General features: G+C 38.9%; 1 protein-coding gene across 2 annotated transcripts in view; it reads left to right on the top strand.

Moving 5' to 3' along the window:
- RFX7 (regulatory factor X7) overlaps positions 1 to 10,894 on the top strand; it is a 157,630-nt gene extending 146,736 nt beyond the window's left edge. For both annotated transcript variants that reach the window (XM_081227367.1, XM_081227366.1), the window contains exons 9-10: positions 2,851 to 3,146; positions 4,767 to 10,894. In XM_081227367.1, coding sequence (XP_081083493.1) covers positions 2,851 to 3,146; positions 4,767 to 8,045 — 3,575 coding nt within the window. In that variant the 3' untranslated portion in view covers positions 8,046 to 10,894. The remainder of the gene's footprint in view (positions 1 to 2,850; positions 3,147 to 4,766) is intronic.
- Positions 10,895 to 14,660: the final 3,766 nt, after the last annotated feature.

The raw sequence follows: 14,660 nt of genomic DNA, 5'->3' as shown, positions 1-14,660 counted from the left end.
GGTACCTTCGTCTCACAAAAAATAAACCATGTGAAGCATTACTATGAAGTAGCAAGAGTGATTTTTTAATATGCATTCAATGAGTATTTTTATTCAGATAGGAACTTAAGAATTAACAGTATTAGGACAGACAGTATCGTTGGAATAATAACTCCCTCCTAAATTAATAGCTGTGTAAAGTATCTATTTTAATGAAATTTTTTAAATGTCTTATTTCAGTCATACTTTATAAACCTAAAAAAGAGTGAATACATTTTGTTATTACTCTAGGAAATTATAACTTCTATAAAAAATTTATTAATATGAAACAGTAGATTTATCACAGCCAGAACTATAATTATAATTATACTCTTAAATAACTTTACTTTTCTATCTTAACTTCGTTATTTTAATAAGGAATCCTTTTTCTCTGTTTAAATTTATCAGAAGCTTTAAGTATTTGCAGTATGTGTGTGAGAGAGATTGTTCTGTTCTCTCATTTTATTGTCAATTGAGGACCATAAATACCAGCAAAATAGCCTTTTACAAGAGCCTCATCATAATTTTTCCTGTCTCGATATAAAATGGATGGCTCTAATCTGTACACTTATGTAGTTACACAGGGGCAGGAGAGTGCTTAGTCAGCCTTATCTAGCTAGATAGCTCACATCTGTTACCTCATTTATTCTCCCAGTGGTCCTGTAAGATAGGGGATATTTATTCCCATTTTACAGATCAGGAAACAGATTTAGGGAGGTTAAGTAATTTGTCCATAGTCAGATAAGTAGTGGAATTAGCCAGAATTTGAATCCTGATTTGTCCTTCTCCAAAACCCAGGTTACTCCTTTACACCAGACTGTCTTACTAGCTTCTGGCAAAATGAGGTTCTAAAAGATATGGGCCCTTCAACTTTCTGTGTTCTCTTTCTCCTACCCCTACTGACACCCAGAAGAGTACTTTCACAAGTTGAGGACTTAGGAGGTATCATGGGATAAAGAAACAGAGACATCTCTATCTTCTTATTTCCCACATTATTCACATAGTCTCACTGAAAGAAATGTTGAATGAATGGATTTTTAAGGCATATGTGTGAAGAAAGGTATATTTTTTAAACTAAAATACTAAAAATCACATATATAAGTAGGCATTTTCACTTTTTGAAAGTAGCTTGGGAGGCTGTTTTTTAACATCTTCTGAAATTTCGTTCTCAGCCATTGCCACTTTGTTTTTTTTAAATTTATTTTTGGCTGCAGTGGGTCTTTACTGCTGCATGCGGGCTTTCTCTAGTTGCAGCAAGCGGGGGCTACTCTTCATTGTGGTGCACAGGCTCCTCATTGCGGTGGCTTCTCTTGTTGTGGAGCGTGGGCTCTAGGTGCACGGGCTTCAGTAGTTGTGGCCCCTGGGCTCAGCAGTTGCCGCTCGCGGGCTCTAGAGCTCAAGCTCAGTAGTTGTAGCACATGGCTTAGCTGCTCCGCAGCATGTGAGATCTTCCCGGACCAGGGCTCGAACCCGTGTCCCCTGCATTGGCAGGGAGATTCCTAACCACTGCACCACCAGGGAAGCCCCATTGCCACTTTTAAAAATATCTTTGGTAGTGATGAATCTTCATCCTTTGAAGGTGCATTTGCTTTTTTGTAAGTATCGTCTCCATATTAAGAACAGGTTGTATTACAGATGTCCTTTGTAAGCAGCTGCTTGGAACTCATGCCTGTCCAGAAACCCTAGCAGGAGGCATGAGACAGCGAGCTTGAGCAGTTGGCACAGGCTCTCGGGTGCAGGTGCTGAGCAGCCAGAGCCGAGGCTGCGGACCGGATGGGAGCAGTGCAATTCGAGTTGGATTTGAGGAGAAAGAATAGTACTTAGGTGATAAAAGGGGGGTCAGAACATGTGGGATTGTTGAGCAGTGAGTGTGTGGGTTAGAGTTTACAGTCACTTTTCCTCCTTCCCGTCTCCCACTCCCGAAGCTGTTGCTGTTAACAAGATGAAAAGCAGAAACGGCTGGGGAGGGGAAGGGAAGGTCAGGATGTGCCAGCAGGACAGGGGTGTCCTCCCTTTGCCTCTCTCCACTGTTTCTACTGACCCCTGCTCACTTTCTAATGATCTTAATGCCACTCCCTAAATGTGAAATGAGCTTTTGAAAAATTAGTCGTATTACATAATCAAGTTTTCTTAAAATTTATCCCTTGCTTATTTTATCATTCCTTTTTCTCAGTGTTGATCTTACTACTACTTTAAAAAGCTTTTTCAGTGACCCTTTTTTAGAATATCTTAACCTCAGTCTTATTAAGAAACTCTGCTTAATTTCTCCTAGGTCATACTGGAATAATTAATTAATTAATTAAAGCAGTTAAAATTGTATTACCTATTTTCGTGAAATTCATGTAGAATTAAAGACTTCTTTTCCCCATACAATTTTTTTCTAAGATATGGATGGTTTCAGCAAATATTTATTGAGTGCCCCTTGTGGACTGAATATTAAAATCATGAAAATGCATGAATTTCTTAATTAGAGAAGGGTGAAGGAAGATTTTTCTGACATCTGATAAAATGTAAAACATGTTATCTTGGCATTTATCTTAGCTTTTGCACATCAGTGACATAGCTACTACTCTTTTCAAAATCTTCATCTATTATTGCAGATATAACTACAGCTGTCATCTAAGTTGAACCATATTTTAAGGTGTCAGTTAAAACCATATTGACAAATGTTTATAGCTGGAAGTGTAATATTTATGCTTTATAAAGAAATTGTGAGTTAAAATTTGCTGGGTTTGGTTGCTTTGTCCAGTAAATGGCTACATAGTCTTAGAAATTGAGTTGTAACTGCTTTCTATAAAGAGTATTTTAGCTTTACTTTCTGTTTATTTTCAGGAATTAAAGGAATTACCCAGCCTTCTGCTTTTATACCTACAGCTGAAAGTAATTCCTTTCAGCCCCAAGTGAAGACTCTGCCATCTCCTATTGACGCTAAACAGCAGTTGCAACGGAAAATCCAGAAGAAGCAACAAGAACAGAAACTACAATCCCCTTTGCCAGGAGAATCCTCAGCAAAAAAATCAGAAGGCGCTACAACCAATGGAGTGACTAGTCTTTCTAATGGAAATCCTGCAATCCTCTCTCCTCAGCCTATCGGTATCGTTGTGGCAGCTGTCCCTAGTCCCATTCCGGTAATATCATTAAATAGCATTTGGCCTTACTGGGATTGTGGGAAGTCAGTTGTTTAGTTTAAAGTGGCACAGAAGGAGGCAAGTATAGGTGTAGATACAGTTATAAAATGATTTTGTGACCACACACGACTTCACTTCAGTCGGTTGTCTTTTATTCAGGATATACGTTGTTGATTACAGCGTGAGCTATAAAAGGAACAGAAGTGAAATTACAAGACATACAAGTTTGCACATAACTGGTCAGAGCTTTATGTAAGAGATGAGTCATTTTCAGAGTTGTTTCATCTCTAGCTAAGCAAAGGTGACACAATTGCAAACATTTTTTGGTTTATATTTTTTTCCTTTTTAACATTCAGATGGAGCAAAATTGTAATATGTGTTGGTAATACATTAACATAGACTTGTCTCAATGGCTTGCTGGACATGGGACCTTGGGCAAATCTCTAAGCTACTCTGAGTCTCTTATCAACAAATAGAGGTTATGGTCTACTCCTTGCCTGTCTCACACAACTGAGTTTATGATGAAGACGCTTTTAAAATGAGAGTGCATGGGCTTCCCTAGTGGCGCCACGGTTAAGAATCCGCCCACCAACGCAGGGGACACGGGTTCGAGCCCTGGTCCAGGAAGATCCCACATGCCACGGAGCAACTAAGCCCGTGCACCACAACTACTGAGCCTATGCTCTAGAGCCCATGAGCCACAACTGTTGAGCCTGCATGCCACACCTACTGAAGCCCGTGCTCCTAGAGCCCATGCTGAACAACAAGAGAAGCCACCCCAGTGAGAAGCCCGTGCAAAATGAGAAGCCCATGCACCACAACGAAGAGTAGCCCCCGCTCGCCGCAACTAGAGAAAAGCCCACACGCAGCAACAAAGAGCCAGAGCAGCCAAAAATTAATTAATAAATAAATAATTGTTTTTAATGTTTAAGAATAAATAAATAAAAATAAAATGAGAGTGCATCATGCTAAAGCAAGATGGTATTTTATGTTGTTATTTATGATGTTATTAGGGAAATATAGTATCTTGTGGTTTTTCCTGTTCTTATCATTATCCTTATCATCATCATCATCATGTTATTGAAACATGGAATACCTGGGAACCATACTCTTGCACTGTTCATTGTAGAGAAAACTGGGGAAGGCAGCAGTTTTATCTGAGACCTTATCCACAGTGGTTTATTAGTAATGCCCAAGGGAGATCCATTTATAAGACAGTCTCCCCGGTGAGTGAGTCATCTTGCCACAGACTCCAGTTAGATACCTTTATAGTTGCATGTTTCTTCAGGATTTTATTTCTGCTCCCTATAACCTCCTTAAAATTCATTGTTTTAGCAAGTATTCATCACAAATGTGAAGTTTTTCATTGAAGTCTTAATACTCTTCTTACATATCATTGTATTTGGTAACTATATTACACTATGTTGCATTTATTATAGTATTTTCTTGTCTGGTCCTATCGAATCTGGTCTAAAAACTCTTGTCTAACATACAAACTGTCTTTTTTTTTCTTTTTAGCATTACATGTATCAAATGCCTTAATACTAATGAATATATGAATTGCTATTTATATTCTAGACTTGTTACCTCTGATATTTTTGTTTTCCGCCTTTTTAACAGGTCCAACGGACCAGGCAACTGGTAACTTCACCAAGTCCAATGAGTTCTTCTGATGGCAAAGTTCTTCCCCTCAATGTACAGGTGGTCACTCAGCACATGCAGTCTGTGAAGCAGGCACCAAAGACTCCTCAGCACGTCCCAGCCAGTCCTGGGGGGGATCGCTCTGCCCGTCACCGCTACCCTCAGATCTTACCCAAACCAGCCAACACCAGTGCCCTCACCATCCGCTCTCCAACTACTGTCCTCTTTACTAGTAGTCCCATCAAAACCGCTGTTGTACCCACGTCACACGTGAGTTCTCTAAATGTGGTGAAAATGACAGCAATATCGCTCACACCCAGCAACAGTAGTGCCCCTCTGAAACACTCTGCCTCAGTAAACAGTGCTGCAGGAACAACTGAAGAATCAAGGACCATTCCACAGATCAAGAATGGTTCTGTTGTTTCACTTCAGTCTCCTGGATCCAGGACCAGCAGCACCGGGGGACCATCTGCTGTGGAAGTCAAAATGGAACCTGAGATGTCATCAGATGAGCATCCTGTACAGTGCCAAGAGAACTCTGATGGGGGTGACGTGCCCAAAACAACACCTAGTGCCCTCTCGGGGCAGAAAAGTAATACAGAGGGAGTAGTGCAAAAACCTTCCAATGAAGGTGTTAATGAAATAAAAGCAACTAAGGTCTGTGACCAGAGGACCAAATGTAAAAATCGCTGTAATGAAATTCTGCCAGGCACTTCAACAGGCAATAATCAAAGCACTATCACTCTCTCAGTTGCCACTCAGAACTTAACTTTCACCAGCACCAGCTCACCATCTAATGGTGACTCAATAAATAAAGACCCTAAATTATGCACTAAAAGTCCAAGAAAGCGGCTGTCTTCTGCATTGCAAGAGTCCCAGGTGCCTCCTGTAAAGAAACCAATTGTGGAACAGCTTTCTGCAGTTATCTCGGAAGGTCAGAAACCAGGCAGTGTTAAGAAGGACCAAAAGGTTCCACATTCAGGGAAAACAGAAAGTTCAGCAGCAGGTTCTCAGATTCCTAGCAAGGTATCAACAAATGTTAACTCGCACGTAGTGGCAAGTCAACCCGTGAATTCCTCTGCTCTTGTTACCAGTGATTTAGCTTCAGAACAGCAAACCACGCCATCATCATCTCCAGATATAAAAGTAAAGCTTGAAGGCAGTGTCTTTCTCTTGGACAGTGATTCAAAATCGCATGGCAGCTTTAATCCAAATGAATGGCAACAGGTCACTAAGGATTCTGAGTTTCTATCTGCCAGCTGTGAACAACAGCAAGGTATCAGTGTCATGACAGTTCCTGAGCACTCTGATATCAATGACTTAGAGAAGTCTGTTTGGGAATTAGAAGGAATGCCACAGGGCACGTATTCCCAGCAACTACACAGCCAGATGCAAGAATCTTCTCTGAGTCAAATGCAAGCACAGTCTTCAGATCAGTTACCTCTACAGTCCGAACTGAAGGAGTTCGAGCCTTCTGTTTCCCAAGCAAATGAAAGCTACTTTCCTTTCGATGAGGAGCTTACCCAGGACAGTATTGTAGAGGAGCTGGTACTCATGGAACAGCAGATGTCAATGAACAATTCCCATGCTTACGGTAACTGTTTGGGAATGACCCTTCAGAGTCAGTCTGTAACTCCAGGCGCTCCAGCGTCATCTCACGCCCCCAGCACCCACTTCTACCACCCCATCCGTAGCAATGGCACCCCGATCCCCACCCCAACCCCGACCCCCACCCCGACCCCAACCCCCACCCCCACCCCCACCCCCACATCTGAAGTGGTTGCTGGGTCTCAGAGCCTGTCACGGGAGAGCCCTTGCTCCAGGTTGGCCCAGACCACGCCCGTGGATAGTGCTTTAGGAAGTAGCCGACACACACCCATCGGTACTCCCCATTCTAACTGCAGCAGCAGTGTCCCTCCCAGCCCCGTGGAATGCAGGAATCCATTTGCATTTACCCCAATAAGCTCCAGTATGGCCTATCATGACGCCAGCATTGTCTCAAGTAGTCCTGTGAAACCGATGCAGAGACCCATGGCCACACACCCCGACAAAACCAAGCTTGAATGGATGAATAATGGGTATAGTGGGGTCGGTAATTCATCCGTTTCTGGCCATGGCATTCTCCCAAGCTATCAGGAACTAGTGGAAGACCGTTTCAGGAAACCTCATGCTTTTGCTGTGCCTGGACAGTCTTACCAGTCTCAATCCAGACATCATGACACTCATTTTGGTCGTCTGACTCCTGTCTCTCCTGTGCAGCATCAAGGTGCCACTGTAAGTAACACCAACAAACAGGAGGGCTTTGCGGTCCCTGCCCCTCTTGATAATAAAGGAACTAACTCTTCGGCCAGCAGCAACTTCCGGTGCCGAAGCGTGAGCCCTGCTGTTCATCGCCAACGTAATCTTAGTGGAAGCACCCTCTACCCAGTATCTAATATCCCCCGATCTAATGTGACCCCCTTTGGAAGTCCAGTAACCCCTGAAGTTCATGTTTTCACAAACGTTCACACGGATGCATGTGCCAACAATATAGCTCAAAGAAGTCAGTCGGTTCCATTGACAGTCATGATGCAAACAGCCTTCCCAAATGCTCTTCAGAAGCAAACAAACAGTAAAAAAATAACCAATGTTTTGTTGAGTAAACTTGATTCTGACAATGATGATGCAGTGAGAGGTTTGGGCATGAACAACCTGCCCTCCAATTATACAGCCCGGATGAATCTCACTCAGATTTTGGAAACTTCCACTGTCTTTCCTAGTGCCAATCAGCAGAATATGATCGATTCCAGCACTTCTATTTATGAATTCCAAGCACCATCTTACCTCACCAAAAGTAATAGCACCGATCAGATCAGTTTTTCTCCTGGCGATAATCAAGCACAATCAGAAATTGGAGAGCAACAATTAGATTTCAGTAGCACTGTTAAAGACCTGTTGAGTGGAGACAGCTTGCAAACCAACCAGCAGCTGGTAGGTCAGGTAGCATCTGATCTCACTAATCCTGCGTCTGATTTTTCTAGCGACATCAGGTTGTCTTCTGAGCTCTCAGGCAGCATCAATGATTTGAACGCTTTAGATCCAAATCTACTGTTTGATCCAGGTCGTCAGCAGGGACAAGATGATGAAGCTACACTGGAAGAATTAAAGAATGACCCATTATTTCAACAAATTTGCAGTGAATCCATGAGCTCTATGACTTCATCAGGTTTTGAATGGATAGAAAGCAAGGACCACCCTACTGTTGAAATGTTGGGTTAAATTGTATTTTATAATATGTAGCACACTGTATCGAAAGACATATGTATTGTATTTGTCTTAATGGAAGTGCCTCCCGCAGCAGAAACACTTACTATTAATTGTGACATTTTAAGAGTTTGCTGCAGAAGCGGTTTCTTCTTCAGTAGGAAATGGTTAGACTCGCCTCAGCTCTTAACAAGTTTCTGAAGAGAGTAGGCTGTAGAAAAACAAATATTAGGTTTTCAATTTTATAATGTTCCCCATTTAATCATTATTTGCTAGTAAACAAAAGAATAACCAGCTTTTACGAGAGCAGTCTAGATCTTTATTTTGTATAAGTTTATTTTAATTCATTGGTTGATCTGCACAGATTTTACAGGAAACCATTGATTTTAGGTATAGGATATTTTTGTTGTTGGCATTATCATTTAGATATGAAATCATAGTTAAGGTAAACTGTAGACAAGAAGGTCTTCCTTGAAACAGGGATAATATTCAGGTTATTATAAGTATTTAGGCTTGAAGCATAGAGCTACTGTAGAATGAAAAAAAATCTCTGTAGGACTTTCTGGGACTTCAGTACCATTTGCACCTGCAACGAAGGGCTTAAATAGGAGAAAATAATGGAAAATTACATATTAATGTAAGGAAAGCAAAAGCTGCGCTAAAATATTTAAAAGGAAAAACTAGTAGCCATTTATATTTGTGACCTTGCATTAGTCTTCTTTTAAAATGTTGATTTTAACATGGAGCTAAGACAGAGACATGCCCGCACGTGCACACACACACAGACAAGTAAGTAATTCCAAACATTGTAATTTAATAGAATAAATACAAGCATGTTAGAAGAATATTTTATGTTTTATTATTTGGTAGTTGAGATAGGGGAATTTAGAAGGAAACTAAAAGCATTTTCTTAGTTTCATCACAGTATGTCTGCATGCACATATTAAAATTCTATTTAAGATTTATTTTGAAGGGTTTTAATTATAAGTCCTCGATTTAGTGACTGACTCCTTCACTGCTCCTGAATATAGAAATGCAATTTGATCATGGGAATCCCTTTGAAAAACAGATAAGCAGGAGAGAACATAAAAAACTAAACAGAAAACATTTCACCACCTGAGGTCTGAAGTCACAAATCTTTATATCTCTGATAAAACAAAGGGGATATCAATAGTACTTGAAGAAGAGGAGCATTTTATAACATGCTTAATTTTTATTTATTGTGATAACCACAATTGCAAAAGAAGCACTCAGGATTTGTTTTAAAATGTTTCTCTCTGTGGCTCCCATTTTGTTTTGTGAATAATTATTTATGAATTTCATGCTGACACAAATCTTCTCACTAGTCGACAGCTCCATTTAAGTGAGCTTCAATATCAGTTTCAAATAGACTTAAAAATTGCCGTTAAGTTTTTAAAGCTAACATTAAACCATTGCTATGCTACCTTGAGCCTAGCTAAGCTTTCCTTTACCGTAAGCCAATCAAAAGACTACAATCCATGAATATTTAACAAATGTGATGAAGGGTTTAATTTAATAAGATTTCATTGTTCAATAAATTTGCAAAGTAGGGTATTAACATTTTGATAAATAAATGGTGCTAGGTTTGGCTCAGAGGTTTATATATTGATATGTCCTAGTTATTGGCATTTGTGTGTGTTTGCTGTTATCTTGATTTAATGATCTGTTAGATTTTTTTTCTTGATGCTAGTTACTTCTTCACTGTACACTGAGACACAGCACTACTGCACACCAAAGTATGCAATACCCAAAGGAAACTGTGTGATTTCTTTTAACAAATGATGGGAGCCTTTCTACATGAGATACTCTGAAAAGGAGATTTTGAGGCCATTCTAATCCCTTGTTTACATTATTAACTTCCTACTAATACAAAAATAATGGAAATCTTTTTTGATAAAAATATAAAGACTGGAGGATTTTTAACCCCCTGTACAGTATTGCAGCAAACACTTTAAATTTGGTTGAATTCGTCCAGCAAACTTTCTGGGGTTCATATATTGCACTAAATTTGTTGAACCTGTGGTAGGCACATCTCTTAGGATAAATGCAACCAATACAGTCCACAGATTAAACTTTTTAAATGTGTTTCATTATGAAAAGACAAAATGTCATCAAAGTGACAGATAAAATTGTCTTATGTAGCAATGTGCATTAATCTCAATGAGATATTTCTATTTCTTATTCTCTTACATGAGAATATTACAGCAGGAAAAATTAAGTTTAGTTTGCTTCACCATGTTAATACATGATCACAAAATGTGCATGAGTGTTATTGACTTATCTTGTACAGTACTAGGTATTCCTGTAACCACTTTTTTTTTTTCTTGGCTGTACTGAAACTGGTTCATTGTTAGCCAGACAAGCATAGTTATTCACAAGTTATTTGCTTTTTTATGTTTACTAATTCTGCTTAGTTATTGTTGAATATGTTCTTTTCTCAGATTATTTTCATTGTTTTGATGTTTTAAACATTTTGCATACTGTTTATCATGATAAGACTTCATGAAGTAAATAATTTTGCATATAATTGCAATAAGCACTGACTTTTGAACTGAAAAGAAGGAAAGTGTTTTTTTGTGCAGTGCATCAGAGGTTCATATAACAGTCTTGTACTATAATGTGTTTTACTACACCATAAATGAAAAAAACAAGCCCTGTTTCATGTTTTCATTTAGTGCAAAAATTCAAGATTTCCCCAGTGTTTTGTTGTCTGTTGTACCTGCTGAAACTACGGTAGTTGAATATTGCAGTAGCATTTCAGTTCTCTTTTTTTATTGAAAGTGCTCAAAAATTGTTTTTTAAATGTTTTCAAAAACAATTAAAAACATTTTATATTAAACTGACTGGATCTTAAGGTGATTTATGGGATTCGTTTTATGTAGACAGCATGCCATTTTGTAAACAGACCTGAAACATTTCTTCCTTTGATCTCATGAAAGTTGAGAAAATGGGAAAAAATCAGCATCAGAAAGAACAGTGCTGCTGATCTATTCTCTGCTATTAATCCAGGAGGCTACACAGATCTTATTTTGTTCATCAGAACTCTGCTACTCACTTACAGTTTATTACCAATGAATGATACATAGCATAGAGCTTTATGTTGTCCAGAAAAAAAAAAAAGGTCTTTCCTTTTGTTCACTGACATATACTGTTTGCTTTCAAATGTTAGTCTGTGTAGTACCTAGATATGGGTATTTGGGGAACTTTGAATAGAAAAATAACAGAAAATTTTAAAGCACAGCTATGTCCAAAAACATTATAGGCATTTTGGTGAAGAACAGGCAAGCAGAACAGGAACCAATGGCTATAATGAACCAGTAAGAAGTTCTGGAGGAAAAAGTGTTATGTAGTACCTGAGGTGCTTTTGGCTGCAGGTAAGAGAAAACCTAACACTGACTTCAGCCATAAGGACATTTATTTTTAGCTTAATAAGAATTTTGGTGATAGGAGGTGCTCAGGTTCATTCAGTGACTCAGTGTTTTTTTGTGTTCCATCAGCTTCAGCGTTGCTGTTCTGTGTCTGTTGCCTCATGGTCACAAGCTGACTACCACAGCTCCAAATATGGTATCTTCATACATCCCAAACAAGGTGGTAAGGGCAGCTCTCAGCCTTTTATCAGAGAGAAATATCTTTCCCGTACTCTCCCATTACTCCCTCCCACTCCACCCCCTACTTAATCTTGTTAGAAAAAAGAGGTCAAGGCCCACCATAAAACTAACTAGTTTAGATTCTTGAATCATCTTTTATAGCTAGGGGAGGGGCCCATTTCCAGGAGCATGTGATCATCCACTGAAAATGAGTTCCATAACCTAGAAAAGATACCAGGGACTTAAGATATTGTTCCCACCTTTGAGAGAGGCTCATAATCTTGTGAAGAACTGATTGCATGTTCTTTGATAAGTGCCAATTAGAAGTATATATGGCATGCTATCTAGAAGAAAAAAGGTGAGAGTTCACACTGAGGATCCATGAACTGGGCAAAAGAAGGTCATTAGTAAGGGCTACATTTAGAAGTAGCCTGTTAACTAGTGTAAACTGTTAACTTGTGTCTTGCCTCCCTCTCTGAGTTGAAAATCAGATATTATGGAATATCATAAGTGTAAATTGCCTCAGTACCTATTATTGCCATAGAATACTGAAATTTTGATTCTGTTGAGTCTGTAGAGATTTATTTTGATATACATTGCTATCAATGAATTTTTAAATAATTAGAATTACAAATTTGTGGATGGGATCATTTATCAATAGCATATGATCTGGAATTTTTAAAAAATATGTATATGACCAGTCCTGGAGCTATAAGTTTAGAAGGGGAAAAGCAAAAAGGCAACAACTTTCAAGATAGGTTTTATTTCTTAGAACTACTTAATTTTAGAGGGAAGGGAAAATAATTTTATAAGTGAAATGTATCATGAGAATGGTATTACTACCATATATAGAATATTTCCTTGCACTAAACCCTGTATTAAATACTTCACATATATTCTGATTTTCTCATTGTAACAATTATGAAAGAATATCATTTTTCAAGTGAGAAAATTTTAGCTCAGATATTAACTGGTAGGAGTAACAGCTAATAATAGGAAAAGCTGCAATTAACTTGGTTCCAAAGCCAAGTTCGCAACTATTATGCTGTACTTGAAGACACTTGTTCAAATCACCTACAGTAGTAGTTTGATTTGGTGGCTTCTTTGAAATTTTCATTCTGGTTTAAAATTTAAAATTAAATTTGATTTTCTTGGGAATTTTGTTTCTGTTTAACCTCTGATCCTTATATTTCTTATACTTCCTTTGCATTTTTGTTGCTTTTAGATTTTGCCCGTGTTTTGTAACTTTCCTCTAAATTATTTGCATTCCTTTCCCCTTCTCTCCCCCCTTGGAAATGCATGCCCTAATGTATTGGAAATCAAGGGAGAAGTAAGATTTAAATAGAAAATTTTGTTTTACGCACAGCTTTTCAAGCACGTCTTACAGGTATACCTAATTATATCTATTTTAAAACCACTTCTTAAATTTCATCAGGAAATAAAAACTAGGCAAAAAATGTTTTGTTGAACAAATGATAAAGTGCCTAAAATATGTCAGTGTCTGTGCCAGGAGTAAGAGAAGACATCTGCCATTTTAAAATTTTACAATATTATGAGGAAGATGCACAATGAACAGGATTGCAGGATGCAGTGATGTCACTGTAGCAGAGACTGCTGTTTGCCACTAACACATTCTCCTAGCCATCTGCACAAAAGACATTTACCAGCTTCCCTTGTAGCTAAGTGGAGCTGCTTACCAAGTACTTAGCCAAAAAGAATCAAAAGGTTTGTGTGTTTCTTCGAAGTGTTCCTGCACTCCTTCCTCTCAGCTGGCTAGAATGTAGATATGATGACTAGAACTCCAGTAGCTCCCTTGGACTTTGCGGTAAGGCCACAGAGGATGATGGAGTAACAAGATAGAAAGAGCCCGAAGCCCTGATGACTGTTAGGGAAGCTGCCCTACTAGTCCTGACTGTTGCCTCTGGATGTGTTTTATGTGAGGGAGAAGTTTCTTTCTGGTTGAAGTCATTTGAGTTTTCTATTACTCAATGCAAATGCAAATTCTAACCAATGTAGCCACTAGAAGGTTTTAAGCAGGAGTGGGGAATGTTAGATTAGCATGGGGATCACTAAACCATGGGTTCCCCTGCAGAATGACAAACTTGCATCTCCTTTTCATTGAAATTGGTAAATCAGGAGAGACTCTTGGAAAGAATACCCTGATTTTAGCACAGATTTGAATAATGTTTCATGACTGTCCAATATAAAGAATAAATTTAGGTGGATTCTAAGCTACTTAAACAGCAAAAGAAAATTGAATTGAAAGGAAATATGTCTTTCTGGTCATTGGTGTCAGACCTAGGTTTAAATCTCAGCTCTACCAATTATAACCATAACCCTACCAAGTTATATGAGTACTAGTAATGATATCCATCTGGAGAGCATTTCCTAGTGGTGTGCCACATGGTTCTGGCCTGTTCGTTATTTTTGCCAACATCTTGAATGAAGACAAAAGTTTTACTGTGGCAAGTACTGTGGAACAGCTTGCTCAATTTCTGTTCCAGCCTCTTCCTCTTATGCAGACCCTGGGAATCCCAAAACTACATTTTCTAGACTTCCTCACAGCTTGGGTTCCGGATATGAATTGCATGCTGTCTATTCGATGCATTCTTGCAAGATTTGGAGGATGAAAATGAAACAGAAGCTATCCTCCTACCCATTTTTGGTGATTTTCTTGAAAGCAAGCTCATAGCAGCAACTATGTTCTAGAGTCCATTCTTGAGATTCTTAGGTATCTAGGATCCACGTCCCAGTGCCAAGTCAGAAGTTCTGTGACTATCAAGATACAGTTGAGTGGTGGCAGTGATGGTAACAGCAGCAGTATCAGCAACTTCCTGGTCTGGCTTCCTGATCCGTGGAGTGGTCTCAGGTATGAACTTGTCCCCCAAATGATCAACTCTACCGTGTTGTTCTGGTTGTCATTTCTGGAGGCACGGTCTAAAGCTTGTTCTTCCATGTATGTAGAAGTACCAAATTCCCTGCATTAAGTATTTTTTTTGCTTAAAATACCTAGAATAAACAT

The sequence above is a fragment of the Mesoplodon bidens genome (assembly GCF_964165515.1).
Source record: "Mesoplodon bidens genome assembly, chromosome: 3".
NCBI classification, from domain to species: domain Eukaryota; kingdom Metazoa; phylum Chordata; class Mammalia; order Artiodactyla; family Ziphiidae; genus Mesoplodon; species Mesoplodon bidens.
The sequence above is the reverse complement of the archived record's forward strand: the minus strand, read 5'-3'. Positions and strand labels throughout refer to the sequence as shown.